Source organism: Echiichthys vipera, assembly GCF_963691815.1.
Source record: "Echiichthys vipera genome assembly, chromosome: 2".
Lineage (NCBI taxonomy): Eukaryota > Metazoa > Chordata > Actinopteri > Perciformes > Trachinidae > Echiichthys > Echiichthys vipera.
In genome coordinates, this window is record NC_139827.1 from 24,196,264 (window position 1) to 24,222,148 (window position 25,885).

Consider the following 25,885-nt stretch of genomic DNA (forward strand, 5'->3'; position numbering starts at 1 on the left):
GGAGAACGGGAGCCTGTTGCTAATAGACATGGTGAAGGTCACATTATATGGTCATGTTAAGCACACACACAGACTTTCTCTCTACTTAATCTATCATCTATGCAGCGTCACCCATAAGGTCAGAAAAAATGTTTCTGTATACAGTTGAGTTGTACACGCATGCACACACACACACACACACACACACACACACACACACACACACACACACACACACACACACACCTGGTATTGATGTTTAGAGCATTACATACATAAGGCGAATGATCAGCCTCATGTGTGAATGATCAGATTGGGGGCGGAGCGTCTTAAATGTTGTCCTGTTTCATCTGCTGATGGACTTAGCAGAGGAGATCTCTCTCTCTTTCTCTCTCTCTCCCTCTCTCTCCCTCTCTCTCTCTCTCTCTCTCTCTCTCCCTCTCTCTCTCTCTCTCGCTCTCTCTCTCTCTCTCTCCCTCTCTCTCTCCCTCTTGCTCTTGCTCTCTCTCTGTCTCCATCTTTCTTACACAGCTTGTCTGGAATGTACAGATGTTTCCTTTTGGGAATGGGCGTCCTGCTCTGTTCACACTCACCCACAGAAAATGAGAGAGGAGAAAGGGGTGTACATTCCCATACTCTTTCAAACACACATTTTTCTGTCATGGACTTTGATTTTGAATTGTAGCGGAAAACTCTTAAGGCCATTAGTATTTTGTCATCTATCTCTCTCTCTCTTACACACACACACACACACACTCACACACACATACACACACACACACACACGCATACACACGCACAATACGTTTTGTCCTCCCACAACCTCTGGCTTCTTGTCTCCTGGCTCCTTATTTTGTTTTGTTTTTTCCTCTCCGTTTTGTCTTGTGCTCACGTGCAGCTGAGGCTTTCCAGCAAAAGCACACACAGGAGACGTGAAGCCACTTAAGTTAGCTCGACTCCTGCTTCCCTTTCTCTGCTCTCCTTGTCTCAGCAGCACACAGTTCAGTTTTCTCATTGTCTGACTTATTTATCTGCTGGTTTCTCACTGAAAGAGGTGATCAGTATGGTAGTGTTTACGTTCTGTGTACTGCACAGCAGTAATATGTGTGCATGTATACTATATTCTCATTAGAGCTGGACCAATAAATCAACCAGGCTTATATGTCGGCTGGTATCTGTTTGTTTCAGGTTTAACATGTTTATGTCACATGTTTTGGCTGATTAGTAACATGGAATTGTTGCACAGAAATGTCAAAGATATATTTGAGGTTAATTTAGACAGTGTTAATTTAGACATTTCATAATTTGTCCATTAGAGTGACTTTGACAAATTTACTTTTCAACTGTAAAATGTTTCACTCAGTTGGTCACAATTCTTGTGTGTAAGTGTAACTAAAATGGACCCAATGGGCTTTTTCGGCATGAATATACATCATATAAGCCATCAAGATCGTTTTTTTTGTTAATCACCTATCAACAGAGAAATCCTGGACAGTCGCTAGCAGCCAGACATGGCTAACACTGATTAGCTCAGGGCGGAGCGCTGGACCATCCAAAACGGCTTTTTTTAACCTCTAATATTGCTCAGAATAGCACCAAACCTCTGCAGTAGCATGATAAGAGTCCCACGTAGATAGCGAACCCGGGGTTTATTAAAAAAGACTGTTTTACAATGCTGCAAGCCTTAGTCGCCAACTACGTCTTTATTGAGAGGCAGTCCAAACAAGTCGATTAACGAATGCACTGAAGTTCAGTTCAATACTTTCCTCCTTAAACTGAACTCAGTGTTAGCCATATCTGGCTGCTAGCGTCTCTCCAGGATTCCTCTGTTAATAGGTGATCAACAAAAAAAACTGTCTCGATGGCTTATTTAATGTTTATTCATGCCTAAGAAGACCATTGGATCCATGTTCACAGAGTCACACTTTAAAGATTATTTTTTGGCCTTTATTATATTGAACAGAAAGGAAATGGGATGAGAGAGAGAGGGGGAGACATGCAGCAAAGGTCGGAGTTGAACCCGTGGCCGCTGCTTCAAGGACCTTCAGCCTCTTTACATGGGACAAAAAAAAAGTTGGTTAAAGTTGGCCTCAAAACTCTAGTATTCTGTATTTCTGTAAATTCACATTTGAGTTTTTTCTCATCTATTTTTAGTCTGTATAATATTTGTTATTTGTATATCTGGAGTTTTGTAACAAAAATAATTTTCCCCCGGGGATTATTAAAGTATTTCTGTCTCTGATTATTGGTCAGGTTTGTGCATTTGTGTTATTGTGAGAATGATAATAATAAAGTACTTTTAGATGAAACTAAGAAAATGAAATGGTCATTAGCATAGTACAAAAAAGTGTGTCCAGTTGCAATCATCCTGAAATAATTTTTTTACTATGTCTCATCGGCATCTAGCTTCCACAAATCTGGCCATTTGAAAGTCACTAAAAGTAATACAGAAAAATGTTTGGAGTAATTTCTCCAAAGTGAACCCTGTCCGCTGGTTCTCTGCTCTACTCATCTCTCACCTCCGCTTTCCCGTTCCTGTTAGTGGTGTGGGAAGACATCAATACACACCAATATCGCAATATTTTGTTTTGTATTGTGATACTGTATTAATTAATGTAATTAATAATTTTTATTAATAGTTTACATGCCAAAATTTGTGGAAGACAGGTTTTCATTTTGTGTTGTTTGAATTCCTGACTGTGTGAGCTATGTAAAAGTATATATCGCAGTATTTTGAATCGTAACACCTATATCATTCTTGTCAGTACACAGACCTTCTCATTAATGGTTAATGATGAAGCTTGTGTGCAAGTGATTATGTATCCCCACTGTGTGTCACAACAGAACTGAGGGGGATATGAAAGAAAAAGAAACCTGCAACAGGCTTGACGTGTGCACATAGACTCTAAACGGAGGTCTATGAGTTAATGAAGTGCAATACATGAATACATGAATGTGCCCGAGTGACATTTACAGTCGTTTCCTCATTAGCCGTACGTCTCCTTCCTCCTTTCATTCACTTCCTGACTCGCAGGGGTTCAAATTGAAAATGATTTCCAGTAACTCACAAACACAACTATCCAAATTAAACCACTAATCAACTTATTAAGTAACTCTCAAAGCTTTGAAGCTATGATTTAAGCTTGCAGAAGTAAACTGGACTCAGCATGTGTGATTTGAACGTGAAGTCAGATTAGTCATGGGGAGTACTTCTTAGCTTTTGAGAACAGTACGCTGTGCTTCTGGAGGTTTTTTTATTTCTGAAGCCCGAGAAAATAACCCTGATGATGTCATAGTGATGCCATCAGCGTGGGCTTGTAGACTTAACATTTTTTACCAAAAAAAGTTACAAACTGGGTGCATGGGGTTTGAAAGATGTTTGTATCCATTTACAAGAGTCATAGAGAGTCATTCAAACGTTTGATGTTTTAGTTGCATTATGGGAAATGTAGGATCTTGTGTTTTTGGAGCTTGTCCCATGCTTGGGCCTAAAAGTCAGGATATCTCAGCTTCTGTCTCTTTGTTTTCAATCATTCTTTTTCAAATCTGTCTCGTGTGAGCTCCAAATTGTATAAAGGAGTGCCCCTTTTAATTTCAGTGATTTTCATTATTTATTTTGATAAAGGAATTACATGTTTTACAATATATGCTACCTTATGTATTAGGAGTAAGCAAGAAGTAGGGTTGGGCGATAATTCAACATCATAGTTTATCATCTTCCAATCGTACCATCATTACCAGAAAACATGCTAAACTTTATTAGAAGATGATGGCCATATCGTCCTGCCCTAGTACGATTGTAGGTTTACTGACCCAAGATCTGGTGAAAACATTGACTGAATGAACTGAAAAAAAAGGGTCATAAATCTGTCATAAATAAGTATATCAGATTATTTATCTCCACCTCTGTTGGTATGAGATAAATGTGTCTCTGATTTCTATCTCTTGGCTATCGTTACCTTTCATTTCCTAGCACTGTCACAACCGCATTATATGTTTTTCATGCATGTAACGTCTGATGATATTTTGTGTGTGTGTGTGTGTGTGTGTGTGTGTGTGTGTGTGTGTGTGTGTGTGTGTGTGTGTGTGTGTGTGTGTGTGTGTGTGTGTGTGTGTGTGTGTGTGTGTGTGTGTGTGTGTGTGTGTGTGTGTGTGTGCGTGCGTGCGTGCGTGCGTGCGTGCGTGCGTGCGTGCGTGCGTGCGTGCGTGCGTGCGTGCGTGCGTGTGCCTGCAATCATCTTGCCCTGTCATGCATTTTAAATGTGGCCATGTTGGTTTGTTCCCGCAGAGATCTTTCCAAGAACCACATCTCCTCCCTTGATACCAGCCTGCTAGATCGTCTCACTGGCCTCCGAGAGCTGTGGGTTCGCTCAGCATTATGTGTTTGTGTGCTCATTGGACCTGCTCCCAATCTATCTGCACCTCTGTGGATCTATCTAACTATATCTCTCCTTAAAGGTATCTTCAAGGGAATAGGATCAGTGTTCTCCCGAGAGGAGTGTTCTGCTGTGGGCCGCTATCAATCCTGTGAGTACAAAGTCTAGAGAAGATGAGGACCTGGCAAACCCAAGGTCAAGAGGAAGAGAATGAAGACGATTAAAAAGAAGAAAGCAGAAGGGAGAAAGGCTTGGTTTAGTCTGGATTTAAGTAGGCAGAAATCCCGAGAGTAAGCTAGCTGGACCAGAGAGCATTCACACAAAGAAACACACAAAATATATACTGCACACACAGACCCACACGTGCACGCACACACACCAATCCAAGCGCGATTAAGTTCAATTACAGCTTACAGCTCCAGGCTCCTGCTATACCTCCCTCCCCCTCACCGCTCCCTTCCTCCATCCAGTACCTTGTTTCTTTCAATAGAGGTTTAAGTGTGCATGCATGCGTGCGTGCGTGTTCAGAGAGGACTCTGGTGGTTTCCATCAGTTCCTTCCAAAACCACCACACAACGACTCCATTATGTTGCCTACTGGATAGAGGAGAGAGGGAGGGAGAAAGAGATCATGAGTGTAGAAGGAAAAGGGAGAAGAGGAGTCAAGAAAAAGAAAGAGAGAAGCATGGAAACATTAAATTCTGAATGCTATATCTCTTACTCAGCAGCACTACAGTTGTTTCGGGATTTAGATTATTCTTGAATCACTCAGTTTTGTGCTTTTGTATGTATCTGCATTGCACAAGTAATTTTTTGTAAAAGAGGATGTGAGAATATCTTCTTATTTGATCAACCCAAACATAAGAGTATAATAATGGAGAAGAAGTTACACTTCTCTGTTCATCCAATTACTTGATTATTGGCTTCAGTTTGTTTAGTCAAACCAACACCACATTAAACACAGTGACAGTATCATAGTAGTTGCCACAAATCAGTGCAGTCGAAAGAGTGACGTTGAACTTGTCAATAGTGATTTGTGTGTCCTTTTTCCATCAGCGATATGTGTAACAACCTAATCACCACCATAGAAGAAAGAGTATGCGACAACCTCTGCAATTTAACTCAAATGTAAGTATTCACAATTCATTGTTTTTTTTTCTCCTCTCCGTATCTCTTTGTCTCTCCAATAAAAATAGAAATAAGTAATGATAAATCAAATGTTTTTGGAGACTGTTTATACACGCATGCATATAGGAACATATGTACGATCACATACATCTGATCACACATGCTTAAACAAGCGGCACGTTTCCAGTTGCCTCGCCTACACACAAGATGAAGATGAATGAAGTTCTATTTCAGACTGAAGTGGGTTGTGAGTAGTAATTATTCTTCACCAGAGATGAGATGTAAGTTTTCTTCTTGTGCAGCGTGTAATTAGGCGAAGCTTAGTTAAGGTGACCAGATTTCTGAGACATAATCCTGGGACATTTTCAGTTCAGAGGCGTAAAAACCTCAGAAACATGCAGTGATTTTGTCTTTGAAAAATTCAAATGAGGATATTGCCCTTACCATTCATAAAGCAATTTCTCACCCTATTTCTCCTACATTTCAAAGGAATTGATTAACAATGAGGTTTTTTTTCCCTCTGATCAAAGTAGCTGAGATCAAGAACATCCGTAAAATCAGGTGTAATAAACAGGTATTAGCCATACACTTCACCCAAACTAAGGCCTCCTCCTTAGACCGGATGATTTTCACAAGATTTGGGGTATGGTTTTAAACGGAAAATGCCACAGTTCATGTTGAATGACAACTTGGGGTATATGGTTCTAGAAAAGATATGGTTTTAAAGTCATCATCATCTGCTTTCAAGTTTACCTGTCTTTGTCACAGCCTAATTAAACTGGATATAATATGTAGCCTACCCATTTTGAGCGGAGGGCTTTTTAAACTTTTGGTACATCCTGCTGCTGTTGGAATATTATTCTAAAGATTAGCTTTAAGCATTTTAACCATGCTAACGCAACTGGACGAAGACATTTTGTCAGAGAATTAATTTTTTCGTTTATTCCATTTCGGACCTTTTAGTCACAGTGAAAACCCGGGGACATATCTGGGGACAGCAGTAGCCGGAGACAAGTCACTGAAAACGGAGACTGTACCCGGAAACACGCTAAGCTTAGTCAGTAATAGATACATGTCATATAATCTTAATGTATTCACACTCTATCCTTTTCATCTGTCTTTCCCATCACCTTTTGTGTGGGCTAACACCTGTGCTATTTCTTCTATGAAAAGCCAAGATATCTACCATTTAAAAGGTCTGTAAGCAAGTGGGGAAAAGCAGTAGAATACAAGTTATTACCTTATAAGTAACAAGATGTAACCATCACCCAGTCTTTTAACCCAACTCTAACCTTAACCCTTCATAGCTAACATTAGCTAGCTATTGTGCTGCGGCTTTGAGTTCTGCGGCTACAATCTAGCATCTACCGAGACAGTTATGGATTATCACAGCGCCATCAGCACATACTGTACAGTTTTATTACCCCTCCACCCTGCTCCCGATCTCTGTGTCGTCATGTTTCACCATTACCGATCCTCTTGCTCCATGTTCTCTTCTCCTCCAGTGACCTGAGCAGTAACCCATTTGATTGTGACTGTAAGCTGTTCCGGCTGGTCAGCTGGCTCCAGGAGAGAGGGGTGCGAGTTCGGCACCCAGACGCCATGCTCTGCAACCACCCTCCTGAGCTGCGCCACCAACCCCTGCTCAACGTCAGCCTGCTCACCTGTGGTATGCTAAAAAATAGGCGCTAATGCATCAAACAAGTGTACTTGATGATAAGTAAAGAGGCCAAAAATGATCTGAAAAATCCATAAAAATGTGCAACATATGTGAACTACTTAGTATTGTCTGTTGGGGTTTTAAACTCAAATCCAAAATTAATTCAAGGCTAAAATGAATATTATGCAGTCCTTGTGGTGACAAATACAGCCATAAGAGGATAAACTGCTCATGATGATCTCTTTTGCTGGTTTGGAGATAGAAGGTCAGATGCTGATTAAAATGAGAGATTGCTCTGCGTCGACTGAAAACCTTTCTTTCTTCTCCAGGTCTGAACTATGCAGCTTGTCTGGAGGACAGCAGTGGAGGAGGGCGGAGCGAGCTTGTTATCTTCTCTTCCTCAACAGCAGGAAACTTCACACGAGAAGAGTGTAACAATGTTTGTTTCGCTGCATCACACCGCTACGGGGGCTTGGGAGAGAGGCATGAGTGCCTATGCAGCACAAACTCGGAGCCAAACTTCATCAGCGAATCTCAGTGTTCTGCTGCCTGTACAAACCCCCACGTAATGAAGGTAGGCAGCACACAGCGGTCCCAGAGAGTAACTTTTGCACTCTAACATCTTCAGATGTCAAACTTCCACTTCTTGCTTTGTTTCGTCTTTTGTAAACACAACATTCAGGATTTCCTCTAAATCTTTGTATACCGTAATCTACCAACAACTTCCCTCTGCAGCTTGAATGACTTCCACTCAGATTCAGTTACCCTCAAGGCTGCTATACAGAGCAACTCAAGAGAAGTTATTCAAAACTCCAATTGAATATCAAAATTTGTTTATTTTATATCAGAGCAGTTCATAAGTTCCATCAAAACCACATTTTTATTCATAACCATAAAACTAATAAGAAAACAACACATCTTAACACTAACAGGAAGGACAGTTTTATTTGGCTTTTAAATATTTGCGTATTAACTCAAAAGCCCTCTTTTCTTCACATGGTTCCCTCTTTGCACAGAAATGTGAATGGACTCTGGCTCATGACGTCTTTGCGGTGGACTTTGCCGTCTCACTGAGGCCTCTCCCACTACAAAGTGTCCATGACCGCATCAGTTTCTCCGCCATGTCCTCTGTCACTAAGGTGACAATGTCCTGGGACTTTGGTGACCTTTCGCCTCGGGTCAACACTACAGAAAAAGTCACCACAACAACTCACAAATTCGGACTTCCGGGACATTATGCGATCAGTTTGATGGCCTGGGCTGGACAAAAGGAGGTGAGAGAAAGAAAATATTAAAAATATATAAAACAATGTATGCAATCTAGTAAAATAACAAGTATTTGTTTGAGTTATTTCAGTATGATAACACAATTTTATTTTTTCATATTTGCATGTGTTCAGGTCTCTACACGTGGAGAAGTGACCTTGACACTTCCTCCTAAGCTGGAGCTGCGGTGTCCACCTCTTGCTGTTGCCAATAGGAGCCTAGATTTCACACTTGTCAGCTGGGGTGCTGTTGGTGTGGATGTAGACTGGAAGATTTCAAAGGACGGTCTCCAAGTTGCCAAAGGTAATGCCCTTTCCACACTGCATGACTCTCCTTAGTCACCAGATCGCTGTACAGTTCACACAACACAACTTTCTGTCTTGTGACGGGAGTCTTGAAGTCCTTGTGGTTTTCACACTACATAACAGGCGACAGGGGTTCACACTCTACAAGATCTTTTGCTAGGAGGAATCCCTGATTACTCATGAGTATGTCTGGTCTCCAAACTATGTTTTGTAATGAAAATACACGTGAGGAGTTACACAGGTCGTGACGCAATTATACCATGTCCAAGAAAGATTTTTTTTGTTCCAAAAATGGATGTTCCCCAGAAACAAGCACTCCAAACTGTTAGAGGCTGATATGCAACAGAAAAAGACTGACAGTTTTTCTGTTGCTTTACTATTTATAGCCTGTTTTTTCTAGGTGCAAGAAAAGCTTTGGTCCATGTTGCAAATGCAGCACATACAGTCAATCTTCTGTTGTTACAGGCAAACCCTTCTCCTTGTTTCCCCTTCAATCCGTGTCCCGTGGTTCACATCGACTATTGGACTCCCCGACAGGTCCAGATATTTAGCCTGCAAGATACCTTGAAAGCAATTGCAGTTACACATCAACTGATGTCTCCAGTCCATAAGATTTCTTCCACGTGTTAATTTTTGTGATTTCATCTTTTACTATTATTTGTTCTGTGCGCCAAGTCTGTCTCTTTGAGATAGTGTAGGCCTGGTTTCTACAAAGTGGCCGACGTAGCATAAGAAGAAAGAGACTCTTTCATACACTGATGGCAGAGGCTACCTTCTCATCATTTATTCTAATCATTTAAACCACATTCACACACCCATACACAGCCCAGGGAGCAATTTGGGTTTGCCTAAGGACACTTCGACACACAACTGGAGGAACTGGGGATCAAACCGCCGATCTTTCGACTTAAACAAGGCTCGCTCTACCTCTGAGCCACATCTGCCACCAGGGCGAGAGTTTTGACTGTGATTCACTAGAGGACAAAGTGTGTAAAAGAAAGTAAAAGAAAGCCGGAGTGTGAGGGTATCCTTGTATGTGAGATAGGCCTATCCGTCTTTTATAGTCTTTAATGTTTTCTTCCTTGTTCCATTTATCAGCATCTTTGGTATCTCCTCGTCTCATCGATGTCCACCTCAGCCTTTGAAAAGTTCTCGCACTGGACCACCATTCAGGGTGTTATAAAAAACTGAACATTGGAAAGTAGAAATAATAGATGTACTTTTTATTGCTGATACTAACAGCTGATCTTTTCTCCACCCACATAAATCAATATTGTGCATTTTAAAGGAATACTTTACCCTCAAAATGATTTGTAAATTGATTTCCACAGAGTGTTGCCTTGAGTTTATGAAGAAAATCGTGTTATTGTCGCATGGCTGAACAGAGAATCAAAAAACTGAGAAAAGTCTTAATGCACTGAAGTAATAGGGGCCCACGCTTAACAGCAAAACTTTATTAAAACATCAGTTTACAAACTCTCACACAACTCACACACAAAATGCAGAAAATAATAGAAGTGATGGTTAACTTATAACAAAATATGTTTTATAGCAACAATGATAAGAAAGAACAATGATAATTTATAATAGTGGCCAAACAGTGGAATTTAAACTTCTTCGTCAGATTATGCCAAAAAGAAAGAGACGTCTGTAAAACTGTGGATACATTTTTTTCCCCCTCGCAAGATCGTCTTTTTAGTAAAACATAATGACAGTGTCTTTCCATGATGTTGCAAGTGTGAATTCAAAGGATCTGAGAAATCACATGAATGTTTCTGTCCTCCGCCAGCCTCCCCTCACTGTCCAAAGGACGGGGTGCACCACGTCGAGTCCTCACGCTGTTTCCAGATCGTTCCGGGGGAGTTGAGCTGGACAGACGCTCGACAGCAGTGTTCAGACCGTGGCGGGGATCTGGCAATAGTCGGGAGTGACATGCTGCGTAACCTGCTGGCACCTAAAGTCACACAGTGAGTGTTTCTGTCTGTATGGGATGCAGATATGGGTTCTTAGCGTTTCTGTGTGTGTGTTTTTAACAATACTACTTTATGTTACTTTAGGTACTAAATAGATAACCTGCCAGCTCTGCATCACAATAACACAGAAACATTACAGCAGCTATCAGATACTCAAAACAGATCTTCTATCACTGACAGTCCCAAAGTACATGGTTTGAATGAGAGTATGAAAAGTGTGTTTCTCTTTCTTCCTCTCCTCTTGTCTGTGTGAATGCTTTCTTGACTGAATGTGATTCTTTGTATGCATGTGCACATGTTCAGTTCTCACTTGAGGCTATTCAAGGGCAATACTTTTCATTTTTCATTGTTTACAGTTTATGAACTCCATGCCTTGCAGCTTACTGCTTTGAGTTATCTGGTTTATTTGTCCTTTGTTTTTCTGTCATTTATTAATTTATATATTTCTCTGGCTGCGTGAAATACTGACAGTAGCCATAGTAGCCATTGTGTCTATTCAGATGTGAACAGATTGTGACCTCGGGCTTAGTCATGGTAACATTGTTCCCTTTTTCCACAACAATAGTGATACTTCTTTAGTGTGTGTCAGGTATCGTCAACTGGCGGCCACATACGGCCCACTGGACTGTCTATAGCCCTATTCGGACGGCATTAGTTTAATGTGGGAATGTGGGGTAAAATAATTTTTACCTCAGGACGTCTGAAATTTTTTTTACATGGTATTTAGAAATCCCTGCATTCTAGCAGGAGTGGGAGGGGTTACTGATTAACGCACTACGTCATCCCCTTGTCGCCATGTGCGTGCTACGTAGCTTCCTGATATCACAAAATGAAGTAAACACAAAAATAAAGGACAGTATTGATTATGTTAAAGTGATAAGAGTGCTTCTTAAAGCACCTCCATGCTCAAAATATAATATATATTATATTAAAATGTGTTTTACAGAGGGTCGTATTTGGACGAGACTAGTTTTACCTGAGTTAATTTTCTGGGCCGTTTTACAAAAGGTAAAAATCGCCGAGCTAAAACCTCTGGTAAAAATGACCTCACCCCACGTCCCAACATTAAACTAATCCTGTATGAGTAGGGCTTTAAAGAAGCTGCAGAGGGCTCAGCTTCAAAGCTAGAGTAAAGATATTGGTATTGTATGGAACTGCTATAACGGCAGTACACTTATCACCAATCCTGATATCATAATAATATTGCAGCCTTAAATAACTAAAAATGCAATAAATGCTGCAGCTTTAACGTTAGACCAAGTTTTGTTGGTCAATGGTGCAATCACTTTCTGTAATGCAGCAACAATGTGCCCGACCACACATGATGTTAGTTCCCATATTAGCCATTTCATTTTAGTGAGAGCATTTAACATTAATATGATAGGGTCTAGTAAAAATAATTGTCAAGTGAAAACGTGAAAATATTAGACAACGATTGTTTTGTTTGTAAATGTTTTGTTTTTTTTCATTTGAAAGTCTGGCCCCGACAGTATCTTCTTGGGAAAAGTGTCGACAGATTTCGTTAATGCTGCTGCTGTATGTACTGTGTGATTAGCTCTGGATTTGGCTTTGCTTCGTTGAGAAAGTTTCTAGACTTGTGCTGGTCTGGCCCCTAGTTTTTTTTTTTTTTTTGGTGCTTAGGTCAGAGAGTATCGCAAAAAACACATCTGTAAAAGCACAGCTGCATTGTAACTTTAACAACCTGGGAGGAGTCAACAGTTCATGGTGTGTGTGTGTGTGTGTGTGTGTGTGTGTGTGTGTGTGTGTGTGTGTGTGTGTGTGTGTGTGTGTGTGTGTGTGTGTGTGTGTGTGTGTGTGTGTGTGTGTGTGTGTGTGTGTGTGTGTGTGTGTGTGTGTGTGTGCGCGCTAATGTGAGGGTAGAGGCCCTGCCCTTGTAGACCGGAGTGGAGGAGAGAAGAAAAAACCTGCTGCAGATGGAGCTTATCCCCTCTCTCCTCCTCCTCTCATGTGTCCCTCCACCCCCTGGCTTATATAAGCAGCCCCTTTTTTGTTTTTTATCAGGTCTTGTTTGTTGCCACAAAAAAACTGTCCTTGCCCTCTCTTTCCTGCTTGTGTTTTTTTAACCTATGTTAACTCCTTCAGGTGTTGTTTTCACAGATATTGTCAGTATTCAGCCAGTATACACAGAGCTAGCATATATTTAGACTGCTGTTTTCCTGCCATGCACCACTATCACTTAATTATCTAGCTTATAGTTATATATTATATTTATACTCTATTACTGCACTATAGTTCTGTTTACGTCTGCTCATTACACACATGTATCATGTCTGACCCCATCTGAATCCGATCGCTGTCCACTTATATCTTTTCTGCACTACAGTTCTGTTCATACCTGTTCCAACAGTCTACTGCAGGTTTACATTGTTTACATCTTATACACCCGTTCACATTTCTGCTTACATCTGACACACACATGTCTTTCTACATCTCACGCCGAAGATGTTCTCCGTATCTAACCTGTACTAACACACTAACATCCTGACACTTACTCTTCTTTTACACTTTATTCTTGTGTTGGTTCAAATGTTTTTGTATAGTTGCACTGTCGTTATTTGCTGCTCTGTGTGCCCTGAATTGCCCCCCGGGGACAAATAAAGTTTTTTGAATTGAATTGAATTGAATTGAGTATACAAAAGTTTGACTAAAAAGAAAGAAAGAAAAAAAGAGAGAGGTAGAGCAATTTCTTTTACCTGGGTGATTATTTGAACATGTCAGAAAAACGACTAAGACCATCATCAAACAAAAGGTCTTAAATGTTTGACCTTGCTTCCATTTAAAATCACCAATGAACACGTGCAGTCCTTTAAGTGGACTCATGGAGGGAAAATCCAATTTTTGTCTTGTAATCACAGAGATGTACTAAGTATCTGACATCCCCTCTCTAACACCCCACTGAGGTTCAATCAAATCTCATTTCCATGCTTTCTCTGCCCTGCAATCATTGATTGTTGAAGGCAAGCTGGTTTGTAATTCACAGACTCTCATTTCACTTTTTTAAAACATATTGACTCAAGTCCTGATGTTACATAAGTGCAGTGTGCTGACTGCACATCACATTCACATGGACGCGTGAAAAATACATTTTTCACTCTTTTCATCATTCAGTCTTGAACTGCACTTATGATTTTTTTGAGATTGTGTATGTGTGTGTCTAAGTGTTTTGTTTAAGTTGCAAGTGATGGAGACAATTTTTCAGCTGTCATCAGCCATGTAGCCAGATGTCAAGCAGGCGCTGTGTTAATCTATGTGTTACCTGTCTATTCCTGTCCTAGGGAGCGAGGCGTGTGGCTGGGCTTGAGTGACGTTGACTCTCCAGGGAAGCTGCGCTGGGTTAACGGCTCTGAGGCGCAGGAGGGAGAGGAGGGCCCTCCGCCTCGTACTCCGATCCCCCGCGGAAACGTGTGCGTGTCCCTTGATCAGCGCGCTCAGACCAGTTCACACCCGTGCAGCGCCAAGCGGGCCTATGTCTGCCAGTACAGCCCCCAAGGTAGGCTCAGGACATTCACACAGACACAGACACAAAAATGCTGAGGAAGAAAAACTGAGGCGCAGATTGCCAAATCCCTCTGCACGTTATACGTCAAGAATTCCAACGTTGTACACCATCAGTTTTATGTGAATTAAGTTATGGCACAAACAAGTGCAGAAAGGCAAAGCAAACAGCCTCCTTCATAACTAATCATAAGCACCATTCTGGCTTCCTGAAGCACCGTTTATAATTGGAAGGCACTTGGCAGTTATACAAATTGCTCCTTGTGTGAGAAGCATCAAGAAACTGTGCTCCACTGTTTTCAGCATTATGGTTACATTATAATATTATGGCAAAGCTTCTCCATACAATTTTTTTAATGGCTGATGAGGATTTCTTTCTGATAGGGAATAGCGTTTTCAGTTCTTGTGGATGGGGAAGAATGGTAACAGTTCTACATGATAAATGTAATATTTTTGTTACCGACATACATAATTATAATGTAAATTCCCATTCGTCATAATTACTATCTGTATAGCATTTGTCGAAGAATAAAGCATTATACTTATTAAAAGTTTCATAAATGTATTGCAGTTTATATGTGGCAGCTGGATATATTTATTTCTCAACTAAAAATGGAACACAATGATTGCTGAAGCAAAATAGCTGCCATTTTGAAGAGTAATTAAAAAAAACCTCTTCAACTGGCAGTCTTTCATTTCAGTTGCACCCATTGTGAAGTCATTCAATAGAAGGCCTTCTGATTTTGTTATTATGAAGTGTAAACACAGAGTAACACATAACTTAGCATGTCACTTGGTGCAGACGTAGCTCGAGCAGGAGTTAAGCTGGATTTACGTTCGCTCCACAGGAAGAGTTTTAATGAGGCTGTTTTCCTCTACAGAAATGTACAAGAGGCTTCAGAGAAACCAGCACAGTCTAAAAATGCCTTCAAAACTGATCTGAAAAGGAAGTGTGTGTGAGGCGGGCCGTAGTTTGTGTGTGTCTGTGTTTCTTTGGTCCAGTCTGTCTTTGATTCTGTGTCGGATCTGCAGTGAGCAGACACATTGTGCTCTCAAGTGTTCTGCCTATTATATCTTTGAGAGTAGCTTTGTTTGGTCTTATGTCTTCAGAGGTTTGTTCTCACCTCTCTCTGTTTCTCAAAGCAATTTGTTAAATTGTGGGCTGCAGTTGTTATGCCATCATTTGTTTTAAATTGCCCCAACTACCTCTCTCCTCTTTTAAAATCATTCAATCAGTGATTGGAATTACAATTCTTTGAAGGGAGCTGGATCTTATGTCTCTGTTCTTCGCCGAAAGCCGTGGGGGGTTACTTGGTTTATCTACAAAAAACTCTAGGATAATGGTTCGAAAAGATTTCAAAGATTTCATTTAATTTTGCGTGTGTGTTTGATATAAAACCTTGAATAATGTGAAGATAATGGAGAGGCCTCTTGTGAGAAGACCCTGTGTTTCAATGATATCACCTGACTAAATAAAGGATAAAAAGGAAACAAATAGAATGCAAAAATATCAAACATTATAGTGTTAGTTCCTCATTTGTTGCAAGAAATACATATGCATATTGTTCATCTGCAATACATTGAAATATTTTGTCATACCGATGGTTTAAAGGCAGGTTATGTCAAGAATAACACACTGCTATTGGAATAGCATGGTCAATAAATAATTACTTAAAAACATAATATGCTCAATTTACAATAAGACTTAAGGGTAACTGCTGGATCCTTAATGAGTATAAAAAATAAAGTACTGTCTTAGTCTTGCTTTTTCAGAATACATACAAGTACACAATTCTATAGAGACTTACTTACTGTATATTTGAATTTTTGGGGGGCTTTTAATGTTATTACCAAAGTAAGATGTTCCTGCATCAGCTATTTAACAAATATATTATACATTAGGATCATCCTTTTATTCTGCCTTGTATTAATGTACTAAAAAAAAGAAATCAGTTCTCAGATTGTTCACTTTAAGGAGACAGCTCATAGATCAGACTCGATTGAGACTCACACATCTCTACCTCTCTTTTGTTTTGTTTTATTTGTTTGGTTCTTGTTTTTTTTTTGTGTAAAGTCACTTTGAATTTCAGCAAAGTGCTTTATAAATACAATTTTTTCATCTTCTTATTATTTTTATTATTTCCTTTTTCCGACAGCAATACCTGAAATGCCTCTAATACTTCCTGCTGTATGTTTTAATGCTGGTATCTCCATCTACAAGTACACAAGTCTATGCACCAATCCGATAGCACACAATTTAGCTCTGCAAGAAAATTGACTTTAAAGTTTATATTCTTTTTCCTTTATGACTGACAGTCAAAAGAAAGTTCTATGTCATTTATTCTCTGTATACTGTATATAACCTGAGCCAGGCCATAAAACAATCATATCACATCCATACAGGGTTAGTAATATACAGCTGATGAAAAAAAAACATATATATATATATATATATGTTTGTGGGTTGTTTTTTTCTTACACACTGGTATTCAATCAGTACTTGGCCTCTACGCATGTTAAGATATCTAAATCTGTATCTGGAGGGAAAAGAGCTCTAATAGCTACAATCCTCCCTCCCCTTTTATTCCCTTGGCTTCATACTGTTTCTGCCTCTACAGTGCGTGTTCCGGATGCAGGTATTTACACTGTGGGCCTGGCTGTGTTTCCCTCCCATAATCCTTTGCACCGTGCCACGGCCGCTCCGCTCTCTGCTCTTCAACCTCCCAGCGGCGGCATAGAGGTTAGGGGCAAGCTTGTTTAATCATCCTGCTGTTTTCCCCAAGCCTTCTTCTCATTAAATCTTCTGCCTGTTTTTCTCAGGTGCTGTTGTTTCCGTCTCTGAGCTTTGTTCAGGCAGGTCGTCTGTCCTCACTTGAGTTTGTCACTCAGGAGCTCCGCTCACAGGTCCACGTCCGATTCCAGACCTACAGACCTCGCTGTCATTATCCCGGCCTGCACCTGCTGCTACCCAGTGAGTCAAACACATAAACACTCTCTCACACACACACAAACACACACACGCACACACACACACACACACACACACACACACACACACACACACACACACACACACACACACACACACACACACACATTTGACACGTGAATCCATCCACACATTGCTGGTTTGTATCAACAGGTGTTAGAAACCCCATAAGCCACCTGGGGCCAGATTCTGCAGTGAGACAAAAACATCCACGCATACACACACTGACCAGCCTTGTCCGAAGTTATTGTTATGTAGGTCAGCATGAAAGTAAAGTTTGAATGAAGACGGAAAGTAGGGCAAAACAGGAGAGGAGGGAAACAAGACCAATCAAGGTCACCTCCCTTCTGAGCGCTTCCTGTCCTAGTACAGACGCATGACATAAAACTGCAACACTTGCGTGGCACAAAGCACAGTAAATTGAGATGCTTTCTGTGTTGTTGTTTTCTGTACGTCTCCACTGAGACGAAGCAGCAGAGCCATGCAATAGAAACAAGAGCAAAGAGCGGATGCACAGGAAAGATGTGAAAAAAACAAGTCCCCAGAGAGACGAGCGACAAAGACATGAGTGAACATTTTCTGTCAAACTTTCAGGTCGATTTGTGAATGCAGCCTCAGAGAGAATGGAGATAATGTGATAATGCAAATGGATTATCAATGACACAGAATGATGTTCCCACTTAAACCAAACACACACACACACACACACACAGATTACACGTGTGTAGACTTTTTGGAGTGACACTAGTTTTGATGTAAAGTGACAGCTTTAGGTTCTGATTTGTTTGTGTTGTTTTTATTGCACAGTTTAATTGAAAACTTGATTGTGATTGGTCAATTACATTTTATTTCTGAATAGCAGACCGCTGCTATGGATGTATTTCTAATCACGCTCTTGAAGGAACTTTTTATTTATTTATTTATTTTTAAGATTATGCCTTTAATGGTAATAACAGCTGAAGATTGACAGGAATTAGGGAAGAGAGAGAGGGGGCGACACGCAACAAAGGGCTCTCTAAAGGGATCTTAACTACACACCTGTAAATTTTGTATCTTGTGCGGTTGCAATGCTATCGCAGCAATGAAATCTGGCCAACTGTGTACTTTCAGAGAAAAGTATTGTACCCTTCATTTCACTGCATATACTGTATCTGACCGCTATAGTTACTTGTCAGTTTCAGATTGGTCTCCAAAACATATGATCAGCTTTGTATAATACAATGCAGTTAAGGAGAATATGAAAGATTTTTTTTTTTTTTAATTTGCCTAAAATTATTTAACTCAAGTTAATGTAAATGATACAATTCTATCCATCTTGTTTCTCAGGTTGTGGAGGTGCAGCGTGTGCCCCGGTGGCTGTCTGTGTCCCCAATGATACCAGGAGCAGTGATCCACCTTCTTGCCCCCAACTTGAGCAGTGGTGTCCCTTCCAGCGCCGGTGCCTGCCCCTCTCTAGTCCCTGTCAGCCATCTTCCTGCCCTAACTGCACCCAGGCTCACCACCTGCCCCCTGGGGCGCTTAGGCCCAGATACACTCTACAGAATGAGGTGGTCTTCACTCTACCAGCAGGACCAGCTGCACACATACTGGTGCGAGGATTTACTTTTGCCTCCAAACAGAATGTTAGGGGTTTTTGCTTTTGAAATGCAGTAATACCAGGACAAATATTTGATGTCTGCCAGCTTTGAGTGTGTTTACAGCCAGATTGATTAAGCAGTTATTTTCTCTGCATTGAGCGTATTGATACTATGTGATACTACGATAGCATTTAAAGCTGCTTTATAATAAAATAAAAAAACGTGGAATTCTCACTTTTTACAAGATGGGACCTTTAAGTGATTGCTGATGATATGTACACCCTCCTGATCCCTGTTTCTCTTAGGTACAAGAACATCTGGAGGACCTCCTGGTTTCCCGCGGTGATGTCATCGCCCTGCAGCACGATGCCGGCCCCACCTCCCTTCTCCGCTGCCAATCTTCCCCGCACTCGCTGTGGCGACAACCTGTCTTAGCCCTTAACCAATCAGATTGGTTCTGGATCAACAACACCGTGCAGTTAACAGACACCTCGGCTGAACATGACGCCGACCCTATGCCTGATCCGGAGCTGGATGTGAAGGCGCTGGTGGAGGATGGGGAGGGAGGCTGGCTAGAGGAAGTAGTTTGCCCCGTCAGAGTGCTCTATGTGGGACACAGTGAGACGCAGCTGCAGGGAGCACAGCTGTCTGCCGGTCTACCCCAGCCCGGACTCTACAGCCTGCTGGTAAGACATCAAGGCGCTGTGAGATCCCAGCATGCATCTGACAGATTTAAATGTCTCTATTTTCTTTTAAGATTTGCTTATAATTTTGCATGTTTTTTTAAAGTTAACACAGGCTAATAAATCTATATCCATTAAGTATTTATAAAGTATTTATTTGCCTGTACTCCCTTTTTGCCCTACATCGGTTATTCAGTTATATTACCAAAATAATTTAGACAAAATTTTATCTGACAAATTCCAGGTGACTTCAGCTGAGCCGTCATACCCAGCCTCAACATCCTGCCCGTTCCGTGTGGTGCCTCCTCTGGGCTTGACGATCCTCCATCCTCCCCCCCAGAATGGCACCCTCTACATGCAGCCCAACAACACCAAGCTGCTGCTCCGCGTCCAGTCGCGCTACTTAACAAAGGCTTCTTGCCGTGGCAGTAATCACAGTGTGACCTTCCAACCCAGCTGTCCTGAAGAGTTTTCTTCCAGCCCAGCACTCTGTCAGCCCGGGCCGAGCTCGGGGTCCGGGGTCGAGGTCACAGAACCCAGCCTGTATGCAGTAATGTATCTGAGCCTGGAGGCGGAGGAGCAGAGGAGTCCAGTGCAGGTGGAATTGGAGGCCCATAATAATGTGACGGAGGCCAGCCTGTCTGTGGTCGTCCGCCTGGAAGAGCCGCTCAGAGGACTGATGGTGCAGCCGCACCCTACGCACAGGGTGCTGATGGAGTCAGTTGTGGTTAGTACGTTCGTGCTTACGTGTTTACTGCACTGGTAGTTGTATTAAGAGTTGATATTTGATTTGATATTACTGTGTGTGTGTTTTAGAGCTACACAGCATCAGTGCTTAAAGGCTCCAATCCCACGTTTAAATGGACAGTGGATGACAAACCATACTTCACCTATTACAACACTGTCCTCAATGTCATCTACCAGCACGCTGCCATCTACAAGCTCACAGTGAGTTTCTGTTCACATCCAATATCAATCATGCTTTTCTGTTACCATACATGCTGGAATATTAACAGTTGTATTTCAGTTAGAATGAAGTTTGTTTCTGGTATCCAGCTCTTGAATGGGGCACCTGACAAAAATGCAATCAAATCCATCTATTAAACCGAAGCAAATTTTTGATTTTGTGCCTTAAGTTTAGACAATAAGGTTTAACTGGAAAGTTAGTGACAAGACAGTTTCACAAACAGCTTCACACAATCAACATGGGAAAACTATAAAACAGCTTGAATCCCATCAGCATCAGAAAGCACAGAGATTTACCATTTTTTAATAGATTTGAAATAAATGTGTTTCTGTTAATTACATCTTAGACCCAACGGAGCCATTGTTGAGTGTCTGTCGCCCTAGTTTTTGGCTTGTGTCCCGCACTGTTGGCGCTAGTTGGTCCTTGTCAGAGGCTTTTCGGCCAATTCAGCATGTTGAATTTGCCACGTCTCCTGTTGGTGAGAGAAATCACTTTTGATTGGCAGTTTAGAAGAGAAACAGAAGTGAGGGAAGTAAACAAACAACTTGAGGGATTTAGCTCTGTAACAAACGGTTTCGTTTTTTGCGCTTAGTATTATTTGTTCTTTCGACATCAAGTTTGTCAATATGCTAACTTGCTCTGTCCGGCGCTGTTACGGACAGTTATTTCCTCTCATGCAGGTGCAGAACATCTGTGCTGGTTGGCCGCTGGCTGTAGTCTTTACGTTGTGTTGAAGTGCAACTTTTTGGCAGAGGCACTAGTTGCCACTAGTTCTTTGATGTCAAAACGGTGTGTCTGGGCTGTTAAAGAAAGAAATCTGAATCAATGCTTTTGTATGCAGTCACAGTCATTCAACACAACATTGCCTGTATTACCATAAAATCACCAACGTTTTCTTGAAGACCATCTTGGAACATGATTTTTTTTCGTATCTAGAGACTACAGTAGGTCTGCAACTAACAATGTTTTTCACCATCGAAAAATATCTTTTTAAACATCCTTAAAAATGCACTTTACTGTTTCCCAGAGCTCCGAACAGCAGCTTCTGTCGGAAGTCCAATATGCTCAAGATATTAAACTAATTTAAATGGAGACAATCTTTATTCTAAAAAGAAAAAAAAATGTAATTTCCCAGCTTGCAATCAATAAAGTATTTCTATTCTATTCTAATCATAGCATATATTCACATTTAAGACAGTTGAAACCAGTGCATTTTTCACATTTTAGCATAAAAAATGACTGAAAGGATTAACTGATTATCAAAGTAGTTGCAGATTAATTTTATGTAGAAGTATTGATTAAAAGACTAATGGTATCAGCTCTGCTAGATAGGTCACATCGTGTTGTGTATTAATGAAAGCTGAAAGCTTTTACTAACCAGTGGTTTTATTGGGTCATGTGTCATCTCTTCCAGGTGACGGCCATGAACCATGTCAGCACCCTCACAGAGCACTTCAACGTGACCGTGGACCGGCTGCAGGCCATGGCCAACCTCACAGTAAAGGGAGTGCCAGATGTGGTCCCTCAGGGCTCCACGCAAACTCTCACCACCTCTGTGCTCGTCGACATGTCTGTGGCTGCCACCTTCAGGTATAAACAGATGGACAGAATCATAGATAGATAGATAGATAGATAGATAGATTCATAGACAGAAAGTTTGAAAGATAGATAGAAAGTTTTATAGGTAGATGGTGGTGTTTTTTAAAGCATAAATTCTTGTTATTTTTGAGGCCGAGTGAAAACACAGTGTATCTGTCTGACTGCTTCTTTCTTCTCCTTTATCGATCTCTCTGTTGTTCTCTTTGTTCCTTTCTCTGTTTTTGTCCGCCTGTTTGCTGTAATGGCACTGCAGCCGTCATACCACGAAGAGCCTTGGATTTATAACTGTGTGGTTAGAGCAGATTGCTGACAAGAATTTTCCCTTCTGCTCGGCTGTTTCCCTTTTACCCCCCCCCCCCCTTTCTTCCATTCTTTTTCTTTTACTCTTTTCTCTCCCTCCCTCTTTCACATTCCCACCCTCCCAACTATGGCTCACTCTTTCACTTAGTTTCCCTCCACTCTCAGTTTCCACTTCTCTTCGTCCAAAAACACTCCATTGCCTCGTCAGAGAAGATTCCCACTTTCCAGCTAGGTGTGTGTGTGTGTGTGTGTGTGTGTGTGTGTGTGTGTGTGTGTGTGTGTGTGTGTGTGTGTGTGTGTGTGTGTGTGTGTGTGTGTGTGTGTGTGTGTGTGTGTGTGTGTGTGTGTGTGTGTGTGTGTGTGTGTGTGTGTGTGTGTGTGTGTGTGTGTGTGTGTGTGTGTGTGTGTGTGGTTATCAGTGCATTATCCATCTAAGTTCCGTGTGTTTCTCAGAAAGTTCTCATGTAATGATTTTTACATGGTCTCTGTTACGCTGCAGATGGTCTTTTGGTGACGGTGGATATAAGGAATTTGAATACAAGCCTCCCTATGACCCCTCCCTCCTCTGCCCAGACTCCCCAAATCAGGTCCTTTTGAGCAACAACGTCACCTATATTTACTCTCAGCCAGGTAAACCCTTTCCCATCAACCTGTGAGCAGTACTAGGATGACTATTGGAGCAGTGCAGCAACAAATTTAGTTTGACTATCATCATGAAATGTTTTAAGCTGCCACATAATGACATAAAGCTAACTTCCCTTTTCTTCTTCTTCTGTACAGGAATATACACAGCACTGGTGTCAGTGTCAAATCGTTATGAGAACATCAGTCAGAGCATCAACATGAGCGTCTACAGCATCCTAACTCGTGTTGATATACAAACAGAGCCGCAGCTCCTCCTAACTGGCAAATCAGCCGATTTCGAGGCTCACCCTCTGCCCTCGCCCTATGGCATTCACTATGACTGGCACTTTGGAGATGGTTCTGCCCCACTGCAAGGTCGCCGCGTGGCATACACCTTTGCCCAGAGCGGCCTTTTTAATGTCTGTGTATTGGTAAACAACACCATCAGTTCTATGGAGACTTGTGTCGAGATGTTTGTATACGAGGAGATCGAAGATTTAACAGCTGAAACCTCCTCTCCCACAGAGCTTCACAGTCCTACTACAGTATGGGCACGGCTCGCATCAGGTAACAACATCACATGGACATTCTCCATGGGAGATGGGTCCATCTACACAAAGTCCGAACCTCACGTATCACACAGCTATGTCAAAGATGGCAACTACACAGTGAATGTGACAGCAGCGAACGGTGTGAGCTCTGGCTGGACAATCCTACCAGTGCAGGTTTTTGTCTTCCAAGTCGTGAGGATGGAGCCGTCCGGGTGTGTCCAAGAGCGGACCCCCGTCAATTTTCAGGCCTGGGTGTCCGGTAACGCATCAGCTCATCTTTATGAATGGAGCTTCGGCGACGGAAGCCCAAACGAGACACACCACGGCAACCCCGGAGTCTCTCACACCTACCGGACAAGCGGGGACTTCCATCTGTCTCTGCTTCTCTCCAGCGGGGTAAACAAAGCCACCAAGGCCAACTTCTTCAACTGGGTGTGTGTGCAGCCGGCCTTAACCAACATCAGCCTCACCCTTGAGAAATCGCACTACGCTGTTAGGGAGGAGATCCTGCTGCGGGCCAGAGCTGAGCCAGAATTTAACTACAGCTATCAGTGGGACTTTGGTAGAGGGGAAGACCCTGTGCTCATCGGTGGTTCTGGGACTATCCTGACATCGTATAAAAACCCAGGTCATTACAGGGTGTCAGTCATTGCCTTCAATAACATTTCCACCAGTGACACCAGTGTCATGATTGAGGTTTTGATGCCCGTAGGTCCTATTGTTATTCAACATAATGGCACTAAGTACAATAACCTGACACTTAGAGCACCGTACACTTTCACAACATCTTCCCTGGCTTCCAACGTCACTTACATCTGGAACTTTGGAGATGGAAATGTGCTCACAGGTCAGAATATCCTCCACACCTATAACATATCCGGAAACTTCAATATTACTCTGACAGCAGCCAACACAGTCAGCAGGAATCAAACTACTTTACCTGTTGCGGTGCTTGCACCGGTCCGCGGGTTGACTGTCAACGCCAGCTTGGTAAATGTCCCTCTCAATGCCTCAGTCCACTTTGAGGCTCAAATGGAGCAGGGGGACGGTGTCCGGTTCTCTTGGATCTTGTGCGACCGCTGCACCCCGATCCCAGGGACCCACACCATGTTCTACACCTTCCGCTCCGTCGGCACTTTCAACATCATCGTGACGGCGGAGAACGACGTGGGAACGACACAAGCGAGCATCTTCCTGTACGTCCAACGTGAGCTGGAGGGGCTGCAGATTTTAGCAGAGGAGGAGATCGGAGGAGGTGGAGGCCAAGGATTGGGTGGTTGCTGCTTCGCTACAAACCGCGTTCTCCACCTTCAAGCAGGGTTAAAAGAAGGAACCAACATGACATTCACTTGGAACCTTATCAAAGAGCTAGACCCCCTCAACTCAAGCTTCAACATAAGCGGGAAGACGGTGGAGGTGAATTTCTCCTTGCCGGGCCCATGTGACGTCTTTCTCCGGGCAGCCAACCTCCTGGGCCAGCTGACCGTCAACAGGACCATCCACTTTCTGGAACCAGCCGGAGGGATAGATCTGCAGATCAGCGGCAACCCAGTTGCAGTCAATGCTCCAATTAACCTGACAGTTATGAGCGTAGAAGGCTCGGACCTGCAGTACCGCTGGTCTGTGGATGGGGACCCTCTGCAGTGGAACAAACACTGGAAGACCCACACCTTCATCAGTCCTGGCCTCAAGCTGATTACTGTGGAGGTCTACAATGAAGTTAGCTCAGAGGTCGAGTCGAAGATTATCAGTGTCCAGGAAGTCATTTCCGGGCTAGGATTCACAGCAACCAATGTGACAGAGCAGAGTTACGTTGCAACAGGCGTCATTGTCTCGCTCCAGGGGGGGATAGTGACAGGAACCAATGTGACCTGGACATGGCTTTTGAAAGGAAGAACTGAAACGGGAAGGAAAATTTCTCTGATTTTCCAGGAGGCAAAACCAGCCATCGTTACTCTGAATGCGACCAATGACGTCAGCGGGAAAGTTGTTTCCAGGGAGTTCTTTGTTCAGGACAAGATTCAGGGGCTGGAGTTGAAGGCGAGTAAAAACATTGCAGCAGTCGGCGAGAAGGTGGAGTTCACCGTATCCATGGCAGCGGGCTCGGATGTTCACCTCATCCTCAGCATCAGCGGAGACGCCACGGTTATCCCTCAACCAAACCAAATCTATGTCCACACGTTCAGCAGGGTGGATACTTACATGGTGAATCTCACTGCTCACAACCAGGTAAAGTCCAAGGAGATGGATACATTAAGATAATATATAAAAGATATAAGGTAACATCAAAGCGTCACTAAAAGTCAGTATGTTGAGTGTTTTTTTAAGTGTATTAATCACTGTAATTATCGCTACATTTTTCTTTTGGGCATTAACTCTGATCACAAAGCTAT

General features: G+C 42.2%; 1 protein-coding gene across 1 annotated transcript in view; it reads left to right on the forward strand.

Annotated features, from left to right (window-relative positions):
- pkd1a (polycystic kidney disease 1a) overlaps positions 1–25,885 on the forward strand; it is a 72,457-nt gene that overhangs the window by 15,131 nt on the left and 31,441 nt on the right. The window contains exons 2-19 of the mRNA XM_083930715.1: positions 4,268–4,339; positions 4,438–4,506; positions 5,411–5,482; positions 6,988–7,151; positions 7,472–7,716; positions 8,159–8,416; positions 8,543–8,711; positions 10,503–10,680; positions 13,983–14,197; positions 16,821–16,942; positions 17,023–17,173; positions 18,518–18,780; positions 19,074–19,454; positions 19,696–20,178; positions 20,268–20,399; positions 21,833–22,008; positions 22,817–22,947; positions 23,098–25,721. Of these exons, the coding sequence (XP_083786841.1) occupies positions 4,268–4,339; positions 4,438–4,506; positions 5,411–5,482; positions 6,988–7,151; positions 7,472–7,716; positions 8,159–8,416; positions 8,543–8,711; positions 10,503–10,680; positions 13,983–14,197; positions 16,821–16,942; positions 17,023–17,173; positions 18,518–18,780; positions 19,074–19,454; positions 19,696–20,178; positions 20,268–20,399; positions 21,833–22,008; positions 22,817–22,947; positions 23,098–25,721 (5,905 nt within the window). The remainder of the gene's footprint in view (positions 1–4,267; positions 4,340–4,437; positions 4,507–5,410; positions 5,483–6,987; positions 7,152–7,471; positions 7,717–8,158; positions 8,417–8,542; positions 8,712–10,502; positions 10,681–13,982; positions 14,198–16,820; positions 16,943–17,022; positions 17,174–18,517; positions 18,781–19,073; positions 19,455–19,695; positions 20,179–20,267; positions 20,400–21,832; positions 22,009–22,816; positions 22,948–23,097; positions 25,722–25,885) is intronic.